We start from the raw sequence: 24,025 nt of genomic DNA, 5'->3' as shown, positions 1-24,025 counted from the left end.
GGAAGTAGTAATTACTCATGATCTGCAACTTGTCCAAGGATTATCTCATGGTTAGAAGTATTTATAGACCATTTTTCTCCTTAAAGGATATTAATGTTAATGAAAAACTACTGTTTCCTTAATCTCAATATGCACACGAATGGAAAATATTATCCCAGAACCTAAGTGGGAATAATTTTTTACTCCAGGGTACTCTTTTCAGGAACAGTAAATGCTTTGTAAATAAAATGAGCTTAATTTATGGCAGACACAATTTTAACTGTAATCTTTGGCCTTCATCTACTGTTTTAACTATTATATATCACAATTTCATATTATATTCTACTTTAACAAATTGTTGTTGTTGTGTTGTTGTTAGGTGCCATCGAGTTGGTTCCGACTCATAGTGACCCTATGCACAACAGAACGAAACACTGCCTGGTCCTGGGCCATCCTCACAATTGTTGTTATACTTGAGCTCACTGTTGCTGCCACTGTGTCAATCCACCTCGTTAAGGGTCTTCCTCTTTTCCGATGACCCTGTACTCTATCAAGCATGATGTCTTTCTCCAGGGACTCGACCTTCCTGACAACATGTCCAAATACGTAAGACGCAGTCTTGCCATTCTTGCTTCCAAGGAGCATTCTAGTTTTACTTCTTCTAAGACGGATTTGTTCGTTCTTTTGGCAGTCCATGGTATATTCAATATTCTCTGCCAACACCACAATTCAAAGGCGTCAATTCTTCTTCGGTCTTCCTTATTCATTGTCCAGCTTTCACATACATATGATGCGATCGAAAATACCATGGCTTGGGTCAGGTGCACCTTAGTCTTCAAGGTGTCATCTTTGGTCTTCAACACTTTAAAGAGGTCTTTCCCCAGCAGATTTACCCAATGCAATTTGTCTTTTGATTTCTTGACTGCTGCTTCCATGGCTGTTGACTGTGGATCCAAATAAAATGAAATCCTTGACAACTTCAATCTTTTCTCCGTTTACCATGATGTTGCTCATTGGTCCAGTTGTGAGGATTTTTGTTTCCTTTATGTTGAGGTGCAATCCATACTAAAGGCTGTGGTCTTTGATCTTCATTAGTAAGTGCTTCAAGTCCTTTTCACTTGCAGCAAGCAAGATTGTGTCATCTGCATAACACAGGTTGTTAATGAGTCCTCCTCCAATCCTGATGCCCCGTTCTTCTTCATATAGTCCAGCTTCTTGGATTATTTGTTCAGCATACAGATTAAATAGGTATGGTGAAAGAATACAACCCTGGCACACACCTTTCCTGACTTTAAACCAATCAGTATCCCCTGGTTCCGTCTGAACAACTGCCTCTTGATCTATATAAAGGTTCCTCATGAGCACAATTAAGTGTTCTGGAATTCCCATTCTTCGCAATGTTATCCATAATTTGTTATGATCCACACAGTCGAATGCCCTTGCATAGTCAATAAAACACAGGTAAACATTCTTCTGGTATTCTCTGCTTTCAGCCAGGATCCATCTGACATCAGCAATGATATCCCTGGTTCCACATCCTCTTCTGAAACCAGCCTGAATTTTTGGCAGTTCCCTGTCAATATACTGCTACAGCCGTTTTTGAATGATCTTCACCAAAATTTTGCTTGCGTGTGATATTATCTATATTGTTCTATAATTTGCACATTCAGTTGGATCACCTTTCTTGGGAATAGGCATAAATATGGATCTCTTCCAGTCAGTTGGCCAGGAAGCTGTCTTCCACATTTTCTTGGCATAGACGAGTGAGCACCTCCAGCACTGCATCTGTTTGTTGAAACATCTCAATTGATATTCCATCAATTCCTGGACCCTTGTTTTTCGCCAATGCCTTCAGAGCAGCTTGGACGTCTTCCTTCAGTACCATCGGTTCCTGATCATATGCCACCTCTTGAAATAGTTGAATATCGATTAATTCTTTTTGGCATAATGACTCTGTGTATTCCTTCCATCTTCTTTTGACGCTTCCTGCGTCGTTTAATATTTTCCCCATGGAATCCTTCACTATTGCAACTCAAGGCTTGAATTTTTTCTTCAGTTCTTTCAGCTTGAGAAACACCGAGTGTGTTCTTCCCTTTCGGTTTTCCATCTCCAGCTCTTTGCACATGTCATTAAAATACTTCATCCTCTTGAGCCACCCTTTGAAATCTTCTGTTCAGTTCTTTTATTTCATTAATTCTTCCTTTTGCTTTAGCTGCTCGATGCTCAAGAGCAAGTTTCAGAGTTTCCTCTGACATCCATCTTGGTCTTTTTTTTCTTTTCTGTCTTTTCAATGACCTCTAGCTTTCTTCGTGGATGATATCCTTGATGTCATTCTACAACTCGTCTGGTCTTCGGTCACTAGTGTTCAATGTGTCAAATCTATTCTTGAGATAGTCTCTAAATTCAGGTGGGATATACTCAAGGTCATATTTTGGCTCTCGTGGACTTGTTCTGATTTTCTTCAGTTTCAGCTTGAACTTGCACATGAACAATTGATGGTTTGGTCCACAGTCAGCCCCTGGCCCTGTTCTGAATAATGATATTGAGCTTTTCCATCATCTTTTTCCACAGATGCATTCAATTTGAATAATAGTTGTATTAACTGGTCTTCCTCCTAGGCATATGGATATTATCCTATCACTGACAGCACTGTACGTCAGGATAGACCTTGAAATGTTCTTTTTGACGATGAATGCAACACCATTCCTTTTCAAGTTGTCATTCCCAGCACAGTAGACTATACGACTGCCCAATTCAAAACGGCCCCCACCAGTTCATTTTAGCTCACTAATGCCTAGGATATTGATGTTTATGCATTCCATTTCATTTTTGATTTCCAATTTTCCTAGATTCATACTTTGTACATTCCAGGTTCTGATTATTAATAGATGTGTGCAGCTGTTTCTTCTCATTTTGAGTCATGCCACATTAGCAAATGAAGGTCCCGAAAGCTTTACTCCATCCATGTCATTAAGGTCAACTCTACTTTGAGGAGGCAGCTCTTCCCCAGTCATCTTTTGAGTGCCTTCCAACCTGGGGGGCTCATCTTCCAGCACTATATCAGACAGTGTTCCACTGTTATTCATAAGGTTTTCACTAATTAATGCTTTTCAGAAGTAGACTGCCAGGTCCTTCTTCCTAGTCTGCCTTAGTCTGGAAGCTCAGCTGAAACCTGTCCTTCATGAGCGACCCTGCTGGTATCTGGTGGCATAGCTTCCAGCATCATAGTAATACGTAAGGCCCCACAGCATGACAAACTGACACATTAATAACTACAGACATCATATCTATGTTCTTAAACACGGCTGATCATCAGAACCACCTGGGGATCTCTGAAAAAATACTAATTTCCAGGCCCCACCTGTACATTAGAAACCTCAGGTGATTCTGATTCACAGTCAGAGCTAGGAATCACTACTGTAGAGGTAGCCAGATGTGTAGCTACTGGAACAGCCATTCCCAAGGTCCCGGTGAGTAAATCACTGGTAACCTGAGTATGTTGCTAGTGGTCACAGCTCCCTACAGTTTTCAACGACTTGGATCAAGACAAAGTAATTAAACTAATCAGGTTCGTAGGCCTAAAACTGGAAGAGACATAACATATATTGGGTAATGGGATTCAAAAGAATCATAGTATGCTGGAAGCAACCAATGAAATGAGGCTTAAAACAATACATATAAAGTTGGCATTTAAAAAAATAAAACCTGTTGCCATTGAGTCAATTCCAACTCATAGCAACCCTATAGGAGAGAGTAGGGCTGCCCCATAGGGTTTCCAAAGAGCAGGTGCTAGATTTGAACTGCCAACCTTTTGGTTAGCAGCTGAGCTCTTAACCACTGCACCACCAGGGCTCTGCTAAGTTAGCATTTAAGTGACAATCAATTGCAAGATGACTGAGGCCTACCTTGTTATCAGATGATATGAAAATTACTAAGGCTCACAGTTGACAAGCTCAAAATGAGACAAGAGGATGTCTAATCAATGTGGCAGACAGAGCTGACCTGCTCCAAATACATGGAAATGCTGGGTAAGTTCCCAGGGGCCACAAATGAAGAAATAATTGAAAGCCCAAGCACAATGAGTGGAAGCTGAGGCCAGAGGGCCTACAAGGGTCTTTACAGAAGCTGGGTCTCCACCACAGGGACTGCATGGGGGTGGAGATGGGACCTTGGACAATGACTGACAGCAAGAGTCCTGCAGAAAGTTGGGAGCCACAGAGGGCTGTCCCATACATAAAATGGGCTCTCAGAGAACTCTTTGTTTGCTAGCCTGGAGATGTGGCTAGAAAGCTGGCCTTCCACCGAGTGAGGTGGGTATGGAAGGAGTCACTCACGATAACCCAGAAAGGGCAAGCCTGCGCCATACGTATCTATGGAGTTCAAATTAGCATTCTGTTACAATACTGTATGAGAAAGTCAAGCTGATAAGTTAACAGAAAACCTTTCTCAGAACCGTGGAACCTCGGGGGTTAGGACAGAGGCAAATGGGAAGAGATGCTCAGAAAGCCACTGTGGGGTCTGTGGGTTCAGAAGTCACATTACATACGTGTACTTGTGTGTGTTGGGGGAGGGTGCTGCTAGAATGACTTTCTATAAGCCCTGGTCCCAACAAGGCCAAGGCCACCTGTAAGTGCCAGAATGTTGAGGGCAACAGCCGAGAGGGGGCGGGCCTAACAAATATGAGAAGTAGGTGGGGACTTACTTGTAATTGTCATCTTCCACGAACTTCTGGAGCTCTTCAATGTATCGTACGGACTTTAGGTACTTCTGCACGTGGGGCAGGGTTGTGAGGTGGTCTGTGAAAGACAGACAAAACCCAGAGGCTTCAATCTCTTCCCATCTCTAAGCCCCAAAGGGCAAGTGTAGAAATCACTGATTTTAGCATGAGATGCTTCCTGGATATTGAGACATTCATTCACTCTTCCAACAGTCATAGATGTTCCATTGGGCCAAGCCATATGCTGAGCACTGGGCACATAGAGGTGATCAAGCCTGGGTTCTGCCCTTGAGGAGTACTTCCAGAGTGTTGTACCACAGACACCACACTTAAAGGCAGCCACATTTACTTGGCCAGGAAGGAGGAGCTGAGGCCTCTACTTGTGCCTCGGGGGCAGGGAAAGATGGCTCTCTGGCCTCCAGAAGAGACCACTCATTTCCCTCTTCATTGCTGACATCTCCTGACTGGCCCCTGGTCAGTCAGACTCATTCATGGAGGACTTGGGCACTTGGCGCGTAGTTGAGCTCCACACTCCAAAGTCAACCATCAACCTGGGTAAAATCAATGTCCACATGGACAGCCCATCTAGGATTCTGACTGCTCAACTGCTTGACATCATCAACAACCTTCTCCTCTATCTATCTCAGGTACCCATCTTCATGGTCACACTTTAGATCTGGTCACGTGTAGCAGAACCTGGCTAGTTGTTCATCAAACTATTTGTCTTTTCCTTCTGGGCACACAGCTAGATTATATTTCCTAGCTACCTAGGAGGAAGTGATGTGTGCCACTTCCAAGTCTGGTTCATAGAACCTGCCCTTGTATGATTCTCTCTCTTCCTGCCTGTGCCACCTGAATGCAAAGAGTCCAGTGGAGGACTCTGAGGTCATGGGAAAGAGGAGTCACAACACAGAAAGAGCTTGGTCCCTGGATCTACTTGGAGAAAAGCTTCCCTGAAGAGTAGTCCAAAAGGAACACCTGCTTGGACTATTCTGTGAGCAAGAAAAACTCTTGTTATATTAATGAGAAATAAACTCATACTATCTTAAGCCACTGAACATTTTGGCACTGCTTGCTATACCGTTAGTTTACCCTGACTAATAACTGGTAATGGCTCTATCTCTAAATGACTAATAAATGAGTCCACTCTCTGACCAGTCTCTTCTTCCTCCACTACTCCTACAAACTGTTCTCAGACTCCAAAGGATCTGCAGTTCACTGTCATCTCTATTTTCTCCCATTCATCACCCTCTCCTTTCTTTAGTTCACGCCTTATGCCACTTAGTTCCCATGGCCCATCATTTCAGCAACACTCTTGCCAATACTCTAAACTCCCTCTGTCTTCTCTCTTTCTGTCCTGTCCATTTGGAAAACCCCTATGTTGGATGAACCAACTCTCCCCTCTCCCCATGACTACACCTCAGCAGCTTGGATCTGCTGGAGAAAGCTATATGTTGAAACGGACTGGTCCCATATCTAATACCAAGAGGCCTCACAAACCCACAGTATTTCTCTGAGAAACACTCTTCCCCATGCTCCAAAACAACTATATCAAACTGTCTCCACTACCATTAAACCTCTAACCTCCATTTCCCTTTTCTCTCCAGCAGATTTGCTTGCTTCCTACTTTTAGAGAAAGTAGAAGCCATCAGATGGACATGCTCTAATCTTCCTGTCAGGACCCACCCCCATCTGTATTTCCCACCCTCTTAGGGAGACTGGCATTGATAGTGTTAACAAAAAAAATAAAATTAAAAAAATTTTTTTGTTAACACTATCAAGGCCAGTCTCCCTATCTCTGCTTTGGGTCCCTTCCCTCCTGCCTTTTCAAGGACATTACATAATTGATTATTCTTTAACCTTTCTCATCTCTTATATTCTTCCTATTAACTTATAAAATGCCAAGTTTCTTCATGAAAATCAACAACAATCACATCCTTTCTTGATTTCACACTTCCTCGTTTTCTCTTTCCTCTTCATTTAGTTCTCCCAGTATCTGTTACCTCCAGCAAAAGTAAATATTATCTCTTACCTGCACAGATAACCTTCTACCAGGTCTCCATGCTTCCACCCTAGACTCCCCCACTAATCTATTCTCTATCCCACAGGAAAGATAATCTTTTCAGAATGCAGGTCTGATCATTTCACATACACATTTAAGACAGCTTAATGGCTTCTCATGGCTATTAGGATAAAGATACCTACCTTTGCCAAGAAGGCCCTCCACAGTCCTTGGCAGCTTCTGCAGTCTCACATGATACCACGCTCCTCCCTGCTCTCTCTGCTCCAGCTCACTAGTCTTCTTTCAATTCCTGGTATATGCCATGCTCCCTCCTACCACAGCGACTTCGCAGGGGGCTATTTATTTCCTTTGTGAGGACACTCTCCTGCCCTCTCTTCTTTAGTGAATCCTTCCTTGATTCCTTGACTTGCTCAAGTTCACCTTTTATGCCATTATGCCACAAAGTACTTCTCATTTGTAGCTATGCATCATAGTCGGAACTTTACATTTACTTGTGTGATTATTTGATTAAAGTCTCTATACCTAAACTCTGGAGCCCTGGTGGTACAGTGGTTAAGAGCTCAGCTGTAAAGCAAAAGGTCAGCAGTTCAAATCCACCAGCCACTCCTTGGAAACCCTACGAGGCAGTTCTACTCCATCCTCTAGGCTCACTAGAAGTCGGAATCTACTTGGCAGCAATGGGTACCCAGGTACCTAAACTCTAAAGAGGCAGTGGTAATGTCTGTTTTATCTCCTCATCATATCTCTAGCTTTTACTACAGGACCAGTGTTTTAGTTACCTAGTGCTGCTATAACAGAAATACCACAAATGGGTGGCTTTAACAAACAAAATTTACCTTCTCACGGTTTAGGAGGCTAGAAGTCTGAATTCAGGGTGCTGGCTCTAGGGGAAGTCTTTCTCTGTCAGCTTTGGAGGAAGGCCCTTGTTTCTTTGAGCTTCTGTTCCTGGGAGATCTTCATATGGCTTGGCACCTCTCTTCCCCCATCTCTGCCTCCTAGCTTGCTTGTTTGACCTCTTATATCTCAAAAGAGATTGACTCAAGACACATCCTACATTAATCCTGTCTCACTAACATAACAAAGACAACCCATTCCCAAATGGGATTATAACCACAGACATAGAGGTTAAGAATTACAATACATATTTTTTTGGGACATAATATAATCCATAACAACCAGGCACAGAATAAGTGCTCAAACATAGCTGCTGAATGAATGAATGACTTGGGAGCCAAACAGACCTGGGTTCTGCCACTCACTACCTATTGCTGTCGAGTGGATTCTGACTCATAGCGACACTATAGGACAGAGTAGAACTGCCCCATAGGGTTTCTAAGGAGTGGCTGGTGGATTTGAACTGGTAACCTTTAGGTTAGCAGCTGAGCTCCTAACCACTGTACCACCAGGGCTCCCTGCCACTCACTAGGTGTGTGAAATCAGACAAGTGACTAAACTGTTTCCAGCCTCGGTTTTCTCACATGGGATACAGAGATAGTAATGGCTGGTTTGCACAATCTTTGTGAAGATTAAACCTTTGTGTAAAAAACCCAGCACATATTTGATGCTCCCACGAGAACCCAGTGCCATCAAGTCGATTCCGACTCATAGCGACCCTATAGGACAGAGTAGAACTGCCCCACAGAGTTTCCAAGGAAAGCCTGGTGGATTCAAACTGCTGACCCTTTGATTAGCAGCCGTAGCACTTAACCACTATGCCACCAGGGTTTCCATTTGATGCTTAAGCTATTAAAATGAAGTACTAGCTGGTTTCTTGAGCTTTCTCATTGACAGGTGCTAGACCCTGAATTTTAATAATGTAAGATTTCAGGGTTCCAACATGTACTAACCGTAGCTGCAGGAAACTTGCAAATCAGCAATTATTCGAAGAATATTGTTCATCTGATTGGACCTTTGTTCATTTTCCATGATGCTGCCTGAGGCAGGATATGCAGAATCAATGTAGATTAAATCCAGAAGATAGATCCCTGAAATTAAAGAAGATATTTAATGATGGTTAGAGATCACCATTTATCAAAACAGCACAAAGTAGCACTGCTCTGCTAAAAGGTATAAAGGGTGACTTATGGAAAACCAAGATATGATCTGGACTTCAATTTCAATCCTGACTACTCGTTTCTCACACAGACTGCTCAATTGTAAATCAAACATTTGAGCAACAAGCAACACAAATGCCGGCAAGATTTTAGCACTTCTAGTTGTTATACTCTCCATCAATAAGCGCTTTTACTTAGAACCCAACACAGAAAATGGTAGGACACAAAAGGTATAAATACTTGTACTGTCCACCAACTGATAAAGATAGGTCTAAGGTGTCATATTCAGGAGCACCCTCTTTTGGACTGAGTTCATTTTTAAATTTATTCACTTAGCTGTCTATCTATCTGTCTAATCTACCTGTGTACACACACACACACACCCACCCCGCAATCAAAAATCAGAAATTAACTGAGGGACAAAAGAAGAAATTGAAAAAGCAACAGTCTTGGGTATACTATTATTGGCTGTGTGGCCTTGAGCAAGTGAGTTAATATATTTAAGGCTCAGTTTCAGCAGCTGTAAAATTGGGCTAATACACATGGAATCTAGTTCATTGTCAAGTTTATTAATGAGATAGTACTTACAAACTACTCAGTACAATACCTGTTACATGGTAGTTACATGGTAGTATATATACAGGCAGAATAAAAGGTAGATGCTGCTGCTGCTAGCTGGCTAATGTTCATGGCAGTCTTGTTATATACCTGGTACTATTCCACCACTACTGCTGCTATTACTACCTCCCCCACCCACCCATCACTGCTATACCACATAACATGGGGCTAATATTTTTATGACCATCCACTTGCTATGAATGGGCACAAAACTGGTTTTAAGCTTTCTAGCAGTCAGTAGGGAAAGGAAAACCTGATTAGTTGCATAATTCATCATGTACGTGAAATAAAAATAGATCAATTATTTGAGAGAGATGGTACAAAGTTTTAGAACTAAGACTAGACAGAAAATTCTGAGGGCCCTTAATAAGAAAATCACATGTGATGTACAAACACTGCTATGACAAAAAAATCTGGTGGTTTCCAGGTGGTTTTATCAAAACCTGGGAAATGAGGCTGGATAATAGGGGCCAGGGAGTCTACTCCAAGTCTTACCAGGGAGGGGTCACATGGTATAGATATGGTTTACTTTTTGATGTTGATTGAGAAATGTGCATTTAAACATGCCTAAAATTTTAAGAGAAAACAATGATAGAACAGAACCTAGATGAGAACTCAAATTACCATAGGAGAAAATAGAAATAAACAATTCAACACAAGTTCATAAAACAGAGAAAGGAAAGCACAGACAGCATAATAAAGAGGAACTGCATCTCCATACCACGGAATACTAGCCAAAACCAAAAACCGAACCTATTAGTGTTCATAGCGACCCTGTAGGACAGAATGCAACTGCCCCCATAGGGTTTCCAAGGCTGTAATCTTTACAGAGCCAGACTCACATCTTTCTCCCGTGGAGTGGCTGGTGGGTCCAAACCACTGACCTTTTGGTTAGCAACCGAGTGCTTAATTACTGTGCCATGAGGTCTCCTCCATAGAATACAACTCAGCAATAAAAAGGAACTATTGATAAACACAAGAACTTGGATAAATCTGAAGGGCATTATGCTGAGTAAAAAAAGTCTATTTCAAAAGGTTACATACTGTACGATTCCATTTATGTGACATTCTCTAAAGGACAAAATGAGCCCTGGTGGCACAGTGGTTAAGTGATACAGCTGTTAACCAAAAAGTGGCAGTTCAATTCCACCAGATGCACCTTTCAAACTCTATGGAGCAGCTCTATTCTGTCCTATAGGGTCGCTATGGGTCGGAATCGACTTGATGACAATGAGTCTTGGTTTGTTTGTTTGTTTTAAAAAAGGACAAAATTATAGAAATGGAGAACAAATAAGTGGTTGCCAGAGGCTAGGGATAGTGGCGGTGGGTGGTGTGACTATAAGAAGATAGTACAAAGAAGATCTAAGTGGTGATATGATATAGTTCTGTACCTTGATTCCAGTGGTGGTCACACCAATTTACACATGTGATAAAATAACATAGATCTATACACACACTGGAAATGCTGGTGGCATAGTGCTTAAGAGCTACAGCTGCTAACCAAAAGGTAACCACCAGCCACTCCTTGGAAACTGTATGGGGCAGTTCTACTCTGTCCTATAGGGTCACTATGAGCTGGAACCAACGCAACAACAACATGTTTATTTTGGTTTTTATACACAAATACTGTACCAATGTCAATTTCCTGGTTTTGATATTATACTATAGTTACATAAGATAAAACCATTGGGGGAAACTATGTGAAGGATATAAAGGACCTCTCTGTACTATCTTTGCAACTTCCTGTGAATCTACAATTATTTCAAAATAAAAAGTTAAGAAAACAAAGTAACATGAATAAAACCAAATATATCAGTGATCAAAATAAATGTGAATTAATTAAATGTACATAATAAAAGAAAAGGACACTCCGACTAGGTAAAAAGGCAAATTTTGGCTACATAATACTTACAACAGGGTTGAAAATAAAGCAAAGGTCCAAGATTGAGGAGGAGAAGACAAGCAAAAAGAAAGCGGTAATGATGTAAAGCAGAACTCAAGGCAGAAAACTCTGAACAAGGTAAAGAGGTGTGGCTGATATTAATGAAAAGTACAGTTGACGGAGAAGATCTAATGATTACAAACTTTTTAAAAGAATTTTTTATTGTGCTTTAAGTGGAAGTTTATGAATCAAGTCAGTCTCTCACACAAAAACTTATATACACCTTGCTACATACTCCCAATTGCTCTCCGCCTAATGAGACAGCCCGCTCCCTCCCTCCATCCTCTCTTTTCGTGTCCATTTTGCAATTTTCTAACTCCCTCCATCCTCTCATCTTCCCTCCAGGCAGGAGATGCCAACATAGTCTCAAGTGTCCACCTGATCCAAGAAGCTCACTCCTCACCAGCATCCCTCTCCAACCCGTTGTCCAGTCCAATCCCTGTCTGAAGAGTTGGCTTCAGGAATGGTTCCTATCCTGGGCCAACAGAGCATCTGGGGGCCATGACCACTGGGGTCCTTCTAGTCTCAGTCAGACCATTAAGTCTGGTCTTTTTCCGAGAATTTGGGGTCTGTGTCCCACTGCTCTCCTGCTCCCTCAAGGGCTCTCTGTTTTGTTCCCTGTCAGGGCAGTCATTGGTTATAGTCAGGATGATTACAAACTTTTATGGGTGATGCAACATTGCATCAAAATATACAAAGCAAAAAACTGCTAGAAATGCTAAGTGGATTCAACAAAGCCACAATCATGGACAGAGCCTTTGGCGTGGCTCTTCTAGAATTTGACAGTAATAAAGAAATAAATAGACATGAGCAAAATTAATGAGCTTGATTTTATATAAACGAAAATATAGTTCTTTTCCAATACCCAAGGAATATTTAGAAAAATTGATTACATATTAAATTGTAAAGAAAAGCTCAGTTAGTTCCACGTTATCTACATTTTAAAAAGATTTTTTATTGTGCATTAGGTGAAAGTTTACAGACCAAATTAGTTTCCCAGTTGATAGTTTGTACACAAGTATTCCACAATGTGCCAGCACTCTCCTCATTTCTGTCTTAGGTTCCCCGTTTCCTTTTGTCCGGATTTTCTACCCCTTTCTGCACTCTCATCTTTGCTTTGGGCAAATGTTGCCCTTTTGATCTCATATAATTGTTTGTTCTAAGGAGCATGTTCCTCTCGGGTATTATCGTTTATGAGTTTGTCTATTGTTTGGTTCGAAGGTGGTCTCCAGGAATGGCTTCACTTCCACGTCAGAGAGTGTCTTAGGGCCATAGTCTCGTGAGTTCCTCCAGTCTCTGTCAGGCCAGTAAGTCTGGTCTTTTTTATGAATTTGATATTTTGTTTACAATTTTTCTCCCACTCTGTTCAGGACCCTCTCTTATGATCTCAGTCAGAGTGGTTGGTAGTGGTAGTCAGGCACCACCTAGTTCTTCTGGTCTTGGGGCTATGTAGGCTATGGTTCATGCGGTCCATTCGTCCTTTGGACTAATTGCTTCCTTGAGTTCTTTGGTTTTCTTCAGTCTCCTCTGCTCCAGATGGTATATTGTACCTAAGTTGTATCTTAGGTGGCTGCTCACAAGCTTTTAAGAACCCAGACGCTACTTACCAAAATAGGATGCAAAACTTTATCTTTACGAACTATGTTATATCAATTGACATAGATGTCCCCTGAGTTTATGGTCCTTTGTTTTCGAGTCTAGGAACTTTGTCCCGCAAGGTGTGTGGTTATGTCTAAGAAGTTTTCCTGACTGTGGTTCTTGTGTGCTCTATTAATATATAAGCAGCACCTCCAGTTATATATGTAGAAATATCCACCATCAAACCTATATCTGCAGGTGTGTTTATTCCCTAACACCCTCCCACACCTCCTGGCATACCTATCTACCTGTGTATCCATTCATAAATTAGTGTCTGTTAACATTATTGTGCCAGGATTATCTATGCTATAGTAATTACCGTAGTTGCTCTTTGTTCTTGCGTTCCTCTCAGTGAACTCCCATGCCTTGGTCATATTTTGCTGATGCTCCCCATATTGTGTATTGCCTTTCCCTTTACCAATATTAACATGTGTCTTCTATCTATTTGGTAATTTTCCCTCCCTCCCCCTCCCATCTCTGGTAACCATAAAAGAATTTTTTTTCCCCTGTATGTAAACCTTTTCTTGTTTCTTTATAATAGTGGTCTCAGACAATATTTGTCCTTTTGTGGACTTATTTCACTCAGCATTAATACCTTCCAAGTTCATCCATGTTGTGAGATGTTTCACAGATTCATCATTATTCCTTACAGTTGCACAGTATTCCATTGTGTATATATACCACAGCTTGTTAGCTCATTCATCTGTTGATGGACCCTTAAATGTTTCCACCATTTTGCTATTGTGAATAATGCTGCAATGAACTTGGGTGTGCTATGCCTATTCACATCATGGCCCTTATTTCTCTAAAAAAAAAATTTTTTTTTTTTTTATATACCTAGGAGTGGGGTTGCTGGGTCATATGGTATTTCTATTTCTAGCTTTTTAAAGAAGTGCCATTCCATTTCCCATAGTGGTTGCACCATTTTACATTCCCACTAGCAGTATATAAGTGTTCCAATCTCCCCATATCCACATTCTTTGACCTTACTACAATACATCTAGGATTTAACAAGAAATACAGAAAAAATTCTAACCATTTGCAAAACATACACACACTCATAAGCAACTTTCAGACTAAAGAAAAAACAAAGAAACTAAAATAAAAAAATCTATTCGAAGACAATGACAATGGTAACATGGCATATCAAAATTATGAGATCTGGCTAAAGTGGTAATCAGGGGAAATTTTATAGCCTTAAATGTCTACTATTTAAAAACTGACAATTAGTACAAACATTATAATTAACCAGATACTTAAAATAATAGTTGGGTTTTTTTTTTTTTGGAATGGACGGACAAGCCCTGTACTAAGAGCTACACATTATTTTATCCTTACAACAATCCATTTTATAGAAGAGGAAGAGGAAGCTCAGAACTTTTTGAGGTCACATAGTAACTCTTTCAAGGTCAGACATCTGGTAAGCAAAGGAGACAGGAGTCGAACTCAAGCTTGCCTCCTCCAGAGTACACGCTTCCTGCCATCACAGTATACCGCTGGTGCTGGATACCATGAGTCATTCGTCTGCTTTTTAAATAGCTACACATTGTTACGGAAAACCATTAAATCACAGAAACATATGCTAGCACTTCTCATAGGAGCCATTTCCGTTTTCTTTCCTTTTGGCGGTGCCATGTTTCCAAAAGTCTAATCATTAGAAATAATTTCCTTTGTCTATAAGCTCCAGTTTTGGTAGGTTTAAATCCACAGATTTCTTTCCCTTGCCCTTGTTTCCTCCCCCATCTCAAGAATATAACTCAGACCTCCCCCAAGGATTCAGCAATGGCAATCCTGAAAATCCCACTACCGCTTCAACCACAACCAAAAATATCCTCCAGTGCTGAGCACAAGGTGAGGGGACATGCAACACGAGACAACTTTATTCCAGGTACAGCGAGTAGCGAGTAGCGTGCTGACTCAGGGTGGCAGAGAGAAAGACCAGCTTGGGGAGCAAAGAACTGAAGAGGCAGGAGAAGGGTAAAAGGTGAGAACTGATGCTTCCTGAGGATCTATTATGAAACAGGCATTTTATCCACATTATCTTATATAATCCTTTCATCAACTGTGTGAAGTATGAGGAGGAAACTAAAGCTCAGAGAGATTAAGACATCTGCCCGAAGCCCCACGGCAAGTAAGTGTTGGTGTTGCTGGGATCTGAAGCCAGGTCCATCTGGCTTCAGTGCCTGTGTGTCTACCCATGGGGCCACCAGTCAGCAGAAACACACAGGGAATCACCTTTTCTCAAATAACAGCCTCAAATGAAAGACTCACCCTGTGTGGCCCTTTCAGGATGGGCGCTTCCCCTCAGGCCTCTAGAGGAGGACTCCTCACAGAGGATTCCTGAGTAGTGCTCTGCAAACACAGGCCTGGAGAAGCTCGCTTTAGAAGGGGGCAGCATACCGTTTCCACAGACTGTCCTCAAGCCCCTGCTTGCATCCTGGGAGCAGAGGGAATTCACGAATTTCATACGAGAGGGAATTCACGAATTTCATACGAGAGTAAATTCCACTGTCAGTCTGTTCATCAGTCCCCTGTACAAAAAATGCAGACTCCAACGTCTGTCTACTTACCTGGACCTGGGAGCACGAACAAAGGCAAGACATGCTAAGGACTGGGTGGTCCTCCCCAAGGAGGCCTCCTGGCCCCAGCAACTTGGGGAGAACCCTGAACCTCGACAGAACCTCCATATTTCACTTCCCACAATAAAAATGGCTCCCAAAACAGCACATCTTCTACAGTTAACACTGCACAAATCCAGGGAAATGTTTTCAGTATATTAGCCCATAAAGGAAAAGATTTAAAACTCTAAACCGTACTGAAATGATAAGAAAACCCACCTCCTGCTGTACTGTGCCAGGTGCTATGCTAATCCCTATATATACAGTTAGCACTTACCACAACTGCAATTGTATCATTTATGTATTTAATGTCTCATTCCCCCATCAGACTTAAAACTGCTGAGAACAGGAACTGTGTCTTTGCCCCATGAGCTGAATCTCCAGTGTTTAGAACAGGGCTCACAGGAGCTGCTTGATAAACACTAGTTGAAAGAAGGAGAGCATAAATGGAAGCATATTTTATTTAATCCATACAATAAATCTATGAAGCACATACTTTCACCCTCATTTTGTAGATGAAGAAAGAGACACCAAGAGTCAGGTGATGACACTAACAGCTAACGTTTACTGAGCACTTACTGTATGCCAGGTCACAGACTGAGAGCTTTGCACAGATTGTTGATTAGTAACAAAAACACTCCTGTCAGAGAGCTATTATCCCCGTTTTACAGAGGAAGATACTGAAGTTGAGAGAGGTTGCATCACTTGTCAGAGGTCACACAGCTGGGAAGTGGCAGAGGCAACATCCATCCAGAAGTGCCCAGATGGCAAATCTGTCCAGGGTGCCACATTGTCAGTCCTTCTTTTACCCCAGCCATGTTCCCTGGTGTCTGGAAGCTGGTGAGGTGAGATGCAGGCACAGACAAACAAGGGCTCATGACTATACTGCTGTCGCTTCCTCCTGCTACACCTGTGACCCACTCCCCATTGCCTCCCTCAGGGCTTATTGTAGGATATCCATCCTGGGTCCCATCTTCAGTTGGCCACCCAGGCTTGAGAGTCCTACCAACTCTGCCACATGACAGGCAGCTGTGGTGTAAGTAGGACAGTGTGGGGCTCAGCGCCAGGAGACTTGAAACCCTGACTATGTCACTTACTAGCTAGGCAGCCTCGGCAAGCTTTTTCACCTCCTGTTGCCTCAGTTTCCTTGCCTGTGGAATGGGGTTAATGACGGTGGTTGTGAGGAACTCCTGGCCCTGAGGTGCCCAAGAAGCTAAACTGACCCTGAGCCTGGCTCCACGGTGAGGCTCCACTCAAAGCAGCGTCAGGATGCCCACAGGATGGATGTGCCCAGCTGGGTTTGCTATAACCATGGATGGCGCCCAGATGCTGACCACACAGTGGCCACCCACCTCAGCCAGGCCAGCACTGGGAGCTTCCATCTGGACTGGGACAGCACAGCTGGGATATCTCAGCTCCTTTTCCTACTTATACAGAAGTTACTGCAGTAGATGACACTGTGCTGTTGGGCTTGTTAAGATCAACAGACAGTATCTGGACCAGCGACTGGCCCTGGCTGTCTTGGGGCTGAGCAGTGCCAGGGACTGGGACTAGACTGGGAGGTGCAGACGTGCTGGAGAAAACAACCATAATAGTAACAACTGCTGTCTGCTTCAGGAAAGGCTGGACATTGCTTGTACCATAGCCTCCTCGCGGCAACCCCGCACAGTAGGTACTGTCACTCCCCCCATTTTACAGCTTAGGAAACAGAAGCTCTGAGAAGAAAAGCGACTTGCCCAAAATCACATAGCCTTCAAGTGGGGGAATCAGGATTTGAATTCAGACCTGTCTGAGTGTAAGGACGTGGGGCAGAGAGCAATGCTGGGGGCTGGGTACTGGGATCTGGGGTCTGGAGGCTGAGAGTCATTGGCTGGCACAGGGATGGGGGTCCCAGCCACAGAACGGGGGTGTGAAGGCCCTTGTTGTCACCTGTCCCTCTGAGGATGTTACTGGCAGGCAGCACCTGCCCTGTGGCTGTGTCTGCCTGTTAACTGGACCTCCTCAGAGACGGATAGCTACCTAGACCATGCTTCTGCTCACTCCTTCCACACCCCACACATGGCCTGATGGCACTGATGTGGCTGCAACATTGAGCACCAACCAGACTGCATTATGGGCAAAGACCTACGAGGCCAGGAGGGAGCAGCCTTCAGCTCACTCTGCTATGGGAGCCCTCCACAGCTGAGCTGGCCCCAACACCAGGGGCATGTGGCCAAACCCTCTTCCAGGCAGAGAAACCAGGCCCCCCACCAGGGATGTCCACGAAATGCCCCAGCCCCCAGGAAGGAGTGCCAGGCTGACAAAGGCGGTGCTCTCCCAAACAGACGCCTTCTCTGAAGCGGAGGGACACCCATGCTTGATGGCGTAGAGCCCGCTTGAAGCTGGGCGCTCACAGACTCCCAGAGCCAAAGCCCGCACTGGCACCCAGACTTTGCCACAAGCCCAGAGACTCACTGGTCTCTTGTTCCTCCCACCGCCACCCCGTCTCACTTTTATCCCGAGTCTGGTTTTGGTTTTTCTCACACAGCTATCTATTTAATAAGGAAAATTCTGCTGTGTTGAGGGGAAAAAACTCTCCACAGTATAAAAATGTGCCACATTTCCATCTTATGCTTTCCATTTTCTCTCTTTTAAAGTTTGAGATGAAAGACTTTTTTCCATGTTCTCCTTTTCTGCCTTAAAAAGATCACTTTCAAACTTCAGAAATAAGGAGAGCTGGCACCCAGAACTATACTTTAACTGTCCTGATAAATTCCAAATGAAAGAACAGCAGCTCATTAGGGTTTTTTTTGTTTGTTTTTAAATAGAGCACAAAGCAATTCCATTTACTGCAGAATATCTCAGCAGGCAGCTCAGGCTCCCTGTCAGATGCAGAAGACTATGAGTATTAATAAGTGCCTCCTAATTAATATCAATCGTGCAAACTCAGATTTCAGAGCAAATTCTTAGGTAAAAATCTGTTGGAAGCTCACTGTCATTGAGACAAAGTTTTACTAGGTCTGCAGAAAGGGGCAGGCCCAGGCAGTCACATGTCGGGTGGTCAGAGACCATGCTTCTTGGATAATGAACACATGGCCTTGTTTATTTCTTGGTTGTTGAGGCTCATGAATCACAAAGGCACGTGGGCAAAGTCCTACAGCTTGGACAGAAGCCTGAGATCCAAGGGTGCCAAATCTGCTCCTGGATCTCCGAGGTAAAATGAGGACACATGTGGTGTGATTAATTACTTTTGCACGCGGCCTTTCTAGCCATGGTCTTGTAACTCCCAACTGGGTGATTTTGTGATAGGGTAATTGTGACCTACCAAGGGGAATTGGTCAGTTTTGCCTTAAAAGAGCCAATTCCAGGGCAGAGAGGAGGAGCCCACCACCACCAAGAAAGGACAGACCAGCGGAGAGACCCAGTAGCAGAGACCTTGCAGCAGGAGACGGCATGGTGGGCTTCCTGGCCCACGGTGAGAGAAAGCTGAGTGCCACTGGGCAGAAACTGACGGCCAGGAAGAGGCATGCCTGTGAGCACAACTGGGAAGAGGCTGTCCTGGTGGAAGAAGTATATCTTGAGTGTTCCTGAGCCTGAATTGTAATTGTTACTTCCCTAATCAATCCCATAATCGTTGAGTGTGGTCTGTGAGTTCTGTGTGGCCACTGCAATGAATTAACAAACCCAGTAGAGAGTGCTGTGGGAGGGACGGTTGGTGTCAGAATTGGTAAAGATGGTGGAGAGAAGGGGCATGTCTGGCCTCTGCCTCAAGGGAGTCAGCCTTGTGCTTTTGGTCTTGGTTCTCCTTTCTTCTTGTGAAGTTAGAGGAGGTCAGACACTGCCTCCAAGCCATTTTTACAACACAATTACAGATCCTCTCATGCCAGGGGGATTACCTGGGTAACCTACTATGGGGGTAACCTACAATGGAGGTAACCTACTGTTTGCAAATGTTTCCCCAGAGAGTTAAGAGACCTTTTTGCATGGGCTGAGGTCTTGATCAGCAGTATAAGGGGGAATGATGAGAAGACATTAATCTGGTGATTATTATTGGACTTGTTTTGTGCTGGACATTGTGATAAGTATGTGACATATACTATCTTATTTAATCCTTCAACAACTATATTGGCAATAGAGAAACAGTGGACACTTCTGTCTAACATCCACTCCCTGTTCTTTTGGAAGCAGCCCTCAATTTTCCTCCACAGGAAATTGCACCTCCCAAACTCACAGCCCGTGAGGTTTGGTAGGTCTGGAACAATTCCATCCTTCCCCTGCCCCAAGGGTGAAAACAAATTTTTTAAAATTAACCATTTGGGAAAAACAAAACAAAACAAAAAAACACCAAATAATTCAGAGATGAAAGAAGAAGTAAAAAGTAAAATTGCAAACTACCGCCATACAGGATGCACTCAAAGCCATATACCTCTACTCAGAGAAAAATCCATAGCCTCAAATGTTTGTATTAATAATTAAGAAAGACTGAAAATAAATAGTATTCATTGTATGGAGTTAGAAGAAGGACAAAAGAAAGTGGGAAAAAACAAAAAATATAAAAGCAGAAATAATGAATTAGAAAAGTGAAAAATTCTACAGATGAAACAAAACTGAAGGTTGGTTTTTTGAAAAAGTCAGTAAGGTAGACAATCCTTTGGTATGTACGTACAAGAAAAGCAAACAATGTCAGGGATGAGAAAGGGGATATGATTCTAAACATGGAGTAAACATTAAAATGACAGGATGTGTAATTTTTATGCCAACATTTGAAAATCTAGGTGAAACAGTGCTTACTAGGAAAATCTATCTTCCCAAAATTGTCTCAAGAAGGGACAAAAACTTCAGCTTACCAATAAGGGGAAAAGTATTAACTATATTGAGAAAAACATTACAATTGAAAAGTACAACATCCAGATGGTTTTATGAAGCTCATCCACAAAACTTTAAAAAGAAAAACTGAATGTTAAACTGTTCTAGAGATAGAAAAAGTCAGAAATAATTCCAATTTTTTTTTATAACTCTACCATAACCATAACCATTATACCAAAACGTGACTGAGATGGCATTAAAAAAGAGACCAATCTCATCGATGTATAAAAGTTCACAGATTCCAAATAAATACCAGCAAATAAAACTCACCAGTGTTTTAAAATAATATTAGCAAATTGAATCAGCAGTATATTAAGAGGATACTAAACCCAACAGGTTTATTACACAAGTGCAATGATATTTTAACACATGATCTTGAGAGAGGCTGAAAAGTCATTAATAACTTCAATATCCACTCTTGATAAAGTACTGAGCTAGAAAGACTTCCTTTTTGTTGTTGTACTTCAGGTGAAAGTTTACAGCTCAAGTTAATCTCTCATATAAAACTTGATACACATATTGTTATGTGACACTAGTTGCAATCCCTACAACGTGACAGCACACTCCCCTTTTCCGCCTCGGGTTTCCTGTGTCCATTCAATCAGTTCCTGTCCTTTCCTGCCTTCCCATCCTGCCTCGGGACAGGAGCCACCCAGGTCTCATATATCTGCTTGAACTAAGAAGCACACTCTTACGAGTATTATTATGTTTTATAGTCCAGTTTAATCTTTCTCTGAAGAGTGTTCTTTGGGAATGGTTTTAGTTCTGGGTTAACATTGCGTGGCGGGGGGAGGGGGAGCGGGTCATGGCTTTGGGGTTCCTCCAGTCTCAGTCAGACCATTAAGTCCGGTCTTTTTATGTAAATCTGAAGTTCTGTTCCACACTTCTCTCCCACTCTGTCAGGGACTCTCTGTTGTGTTCCCTGTCAGGGTGGTTATTGGTGGTAGCCAAGCACCATCTAGTTCTCCTGGTCTCAGGCTAACGCAGTCTCTGGTTTATGTGGCCCTTTTGTCTCTTGGGCTAGTATTTTCCTTGTGTCCTTGGTGTTCATTCTCCTTTGCTCCAGGTGGGTTGGGACCAAGTGATACATCTTAGATGGCAGCTCGCAAGCTTTTAAGATCCCAGACACCACCCACCAAAGTGGGATGCATAACATTCTCTTAACAAACTTTGTTATGCCAATTACCTAGATGTTCCCTGAAACCATGGTCCCCAGACCCTAGCCCCAGCTACTGTGTCCCTCGAAGTTTTTGGTTGTGTTCAGGAAACTTCTTAGCTTTTGGTTTAGTCCAGTTGTGCTGACTTCCCTTGTATTGTGTGTTGTCCTTCCCTTCACCCAAGATGATCGTTGTCTACTATCTAGTGAATTTCCCTCTCCTTCCCTCCCCACCCTCATAACCATCAAATAATGTTTTCTTCTGTGTTTTAACCTTTTCTTGAGTTCTTATAATAGAGATCTCATACAATATTTGTCCTTTTGTGACCCACTAATTTCACTCAGCATGATGCCCTCCAGATTTATCCATGATGTGAGATGTTTCGAGGATTCTTCATTGTTCTTTATCATTGTGTAGTATTCCATTGTGTGTATGTGCCATAATTTGTTTATCCATTTGTCTGCTGATGGGCACCTAGGTTGTTTCCATCTTTTTGCTATTGTGAACAGTGCTGCAATGAACATGAGTGTGCATGTATCTATTCATGTGAGGGCTCTTCTTTCTCTAGGATATATTCCAAGGAGTGGGATTGCTGGATCGTATGGGAATTCTATTTCTAGCTTTTTAAGGAAGCACCAAATCAATTTCCAAAGGGGTTGTACATTTTACATTCCCACCAGCAGTGTATAAGTATTGCAGTCTCTCCACAACATCTCTAACATTTATTATTTTGTTTTTTTGATTAATGCTAGCCTTGTTGGATGAGATGGTGTCTCACTGTAGTTTTCGTTTGCATTTTTCTAATGGCTAATGACCGTGAGCATTTCTTTATGTATCTGTTAGCCACCTGAATTCTTTGGTGAAATGTCTGTTCATATCCTTTGCCCATTTTTTAATTGTGTTATTTGTCTTTTTGCTGTTGAGATGTTACAGTATCGTATAGATTTGAGAGATTAGACTCTTGTCAGGAATGTTGTAACCAAGAAATTTTTCCCAATCTGTAGGCTATCTTTTTACACTTTTGGTGAAATCTTCTGATGAACATAAGTGTTTGATTTTTAGAAGCTCTAGTTTCTCTCCTGGTGTTTGTGCACTGTTAGTTATGTTTTGTATTCTGTTTATGCCATGTATTAGGGCTCCTGGCATTGTCCCTATTTTTCTTCCATGATGTTTATCGTTTCAGATTTTATATTTAGGTCTTTGATCCATTTTGAGTTAGTTTTTGTACACAGTGTGAGGTATGGGTCTTGTTTCATTTTTTTGCAGGTGGATATCCAGTTATGCCAGCACCATTTGTGAAAGAGGCTGTCTTTTCCCCCATTTAACTGACTTTGGGCCTTTGTCAAATATCAGCTGCTCATAGGTGGATGAATTTATGTCTGGATTCTAAATTCTGTTCCATTGGTCTATGTATCTGTTGTTGTACCAGTACCAGGCTGTTTTGACTACAAATGGAGGTATAATAGGTTCTAAAAACAGGTAGTGTAAGGCGTCCCACTTTGTTCTTCTTCTTCAGTAATGCTTTCCTTATCCTGGGCCTCTTCCCTTTCCATATGAAGTTGGTGATTTGTTTCTCAATCTTGTTAAAAAATGTTGTTGGAATTTGGTTTGGTAGTGCATTGTATCTGTGGATCGCTTTCAGTACACAGAATTGACATTTTCACAATGTTGAGTCTTCCTATCCATGAGCATGGTATGTTTTTCCACTTAGGTTTCTTATGGCTTTTTGCAGTAATGTCTTCTAGTTTTCTTTATAGAGGTCTTTCATGTCTCAGGTTAGATTTATTCCTCAGTATTTTACCTTCTTGGGGGCTACTGTAAATGGCATAGATTTGGTGACTTCCTTTTTGAAGTTGTCTTTGTTGTCGTAGAGGAATTCAACTGATTTTTGTACGTTTATCTTGTATCCTGATATTTTGCTGAAATCTTCTACTAGTTCCAGTAGTTTTCTTATGGTTTCTTAAGGGTTTTCTCTGTATAAGATCATATCATCTGCAAATAGGGGTAGTTTTACTTCTTCCTTACCAATTTGGATGCCCTTTATTTCTTTTTCTAGCCTAACTGCTCTGGCTAGGACCTCCAGCACAACGTTGAACAAGAGTGGTGATAAAGGGCATCCTTGTCTGGTTCCTAGTCTCAAAGGGAATGATTTCAGACTCTCTCCATTTAGGATGACATTGGCTGTTGGCTTTCCATAAATGCCCTTTATTATGTTAAAGAATTTCCCTTCTATTCCTATTTTGCTGAGTTTTTTATGATGACTGGCTGTCAAACTTGTCAAATGCCTTTTCTGTTTTGATTGATAAGATCATGTGGTTCTTACTTTTGTTTTATTTATGTGATGGATTACATTGATTGTTTTTCTAATGCTGAACCATCCCTGCATACCTGGTATGAATTCCACTTGGTCATGGTGAATTACTTTTTTGATATG

At 42.2% G+C, this 24,025-nt stretch overlaps 1 protein-coding gene across 13 annotated transcripts in view; it reads right to left on the bottom strand.

The window, feature by feature from the left end:
* RALGPS1 (Ral GEF with PH domain and SH3 binding motif 1) overlaps positions 1 to 24,025 on the bottom strand; it is a 397,350-nt gene that overhangs the window by 78,583 nt on the left and 294,742 nt on the right. For all 13 annotated transcript variants that reach the window (XM_049896597.1, XM_049896603.1, XM_049896600.1 and 10 more), the window contains 2 exons: positions 8,567 to 8,704; positions 4,682 to 4,775 (listed from right to left, as the gene is read on the bottom strand). In XM_049896597.1, coding sequence (XP_049752554.1) covers positions 4,682 to 4,775; positions 8,567 to 8,704 — 232 coding nt within the window. The remainder of the gene's footprint in view (positions 1 to 4,681; positions 4,776 to 8,566; positions 8,705 to 24,025) is intronic.

Source organism: Elephas maximus, chromosome 9 (genome assembly GCF_024166365.1).
Source record: "Elephas maximus indicus isolate mEleMax1 chromosome 9, mEleMax1 primary haplotype, whole genome shotgun sequence".
NCBI classification, from domain to species: Eukaryota; Metazoa; Chordata; class Mammalia; order Proboscidea; family Elephantidae; genus Elephas; species Elephas maximus.
This window is presented reverse-complemented; position numbering and strand designations above follow the sequence as displayed.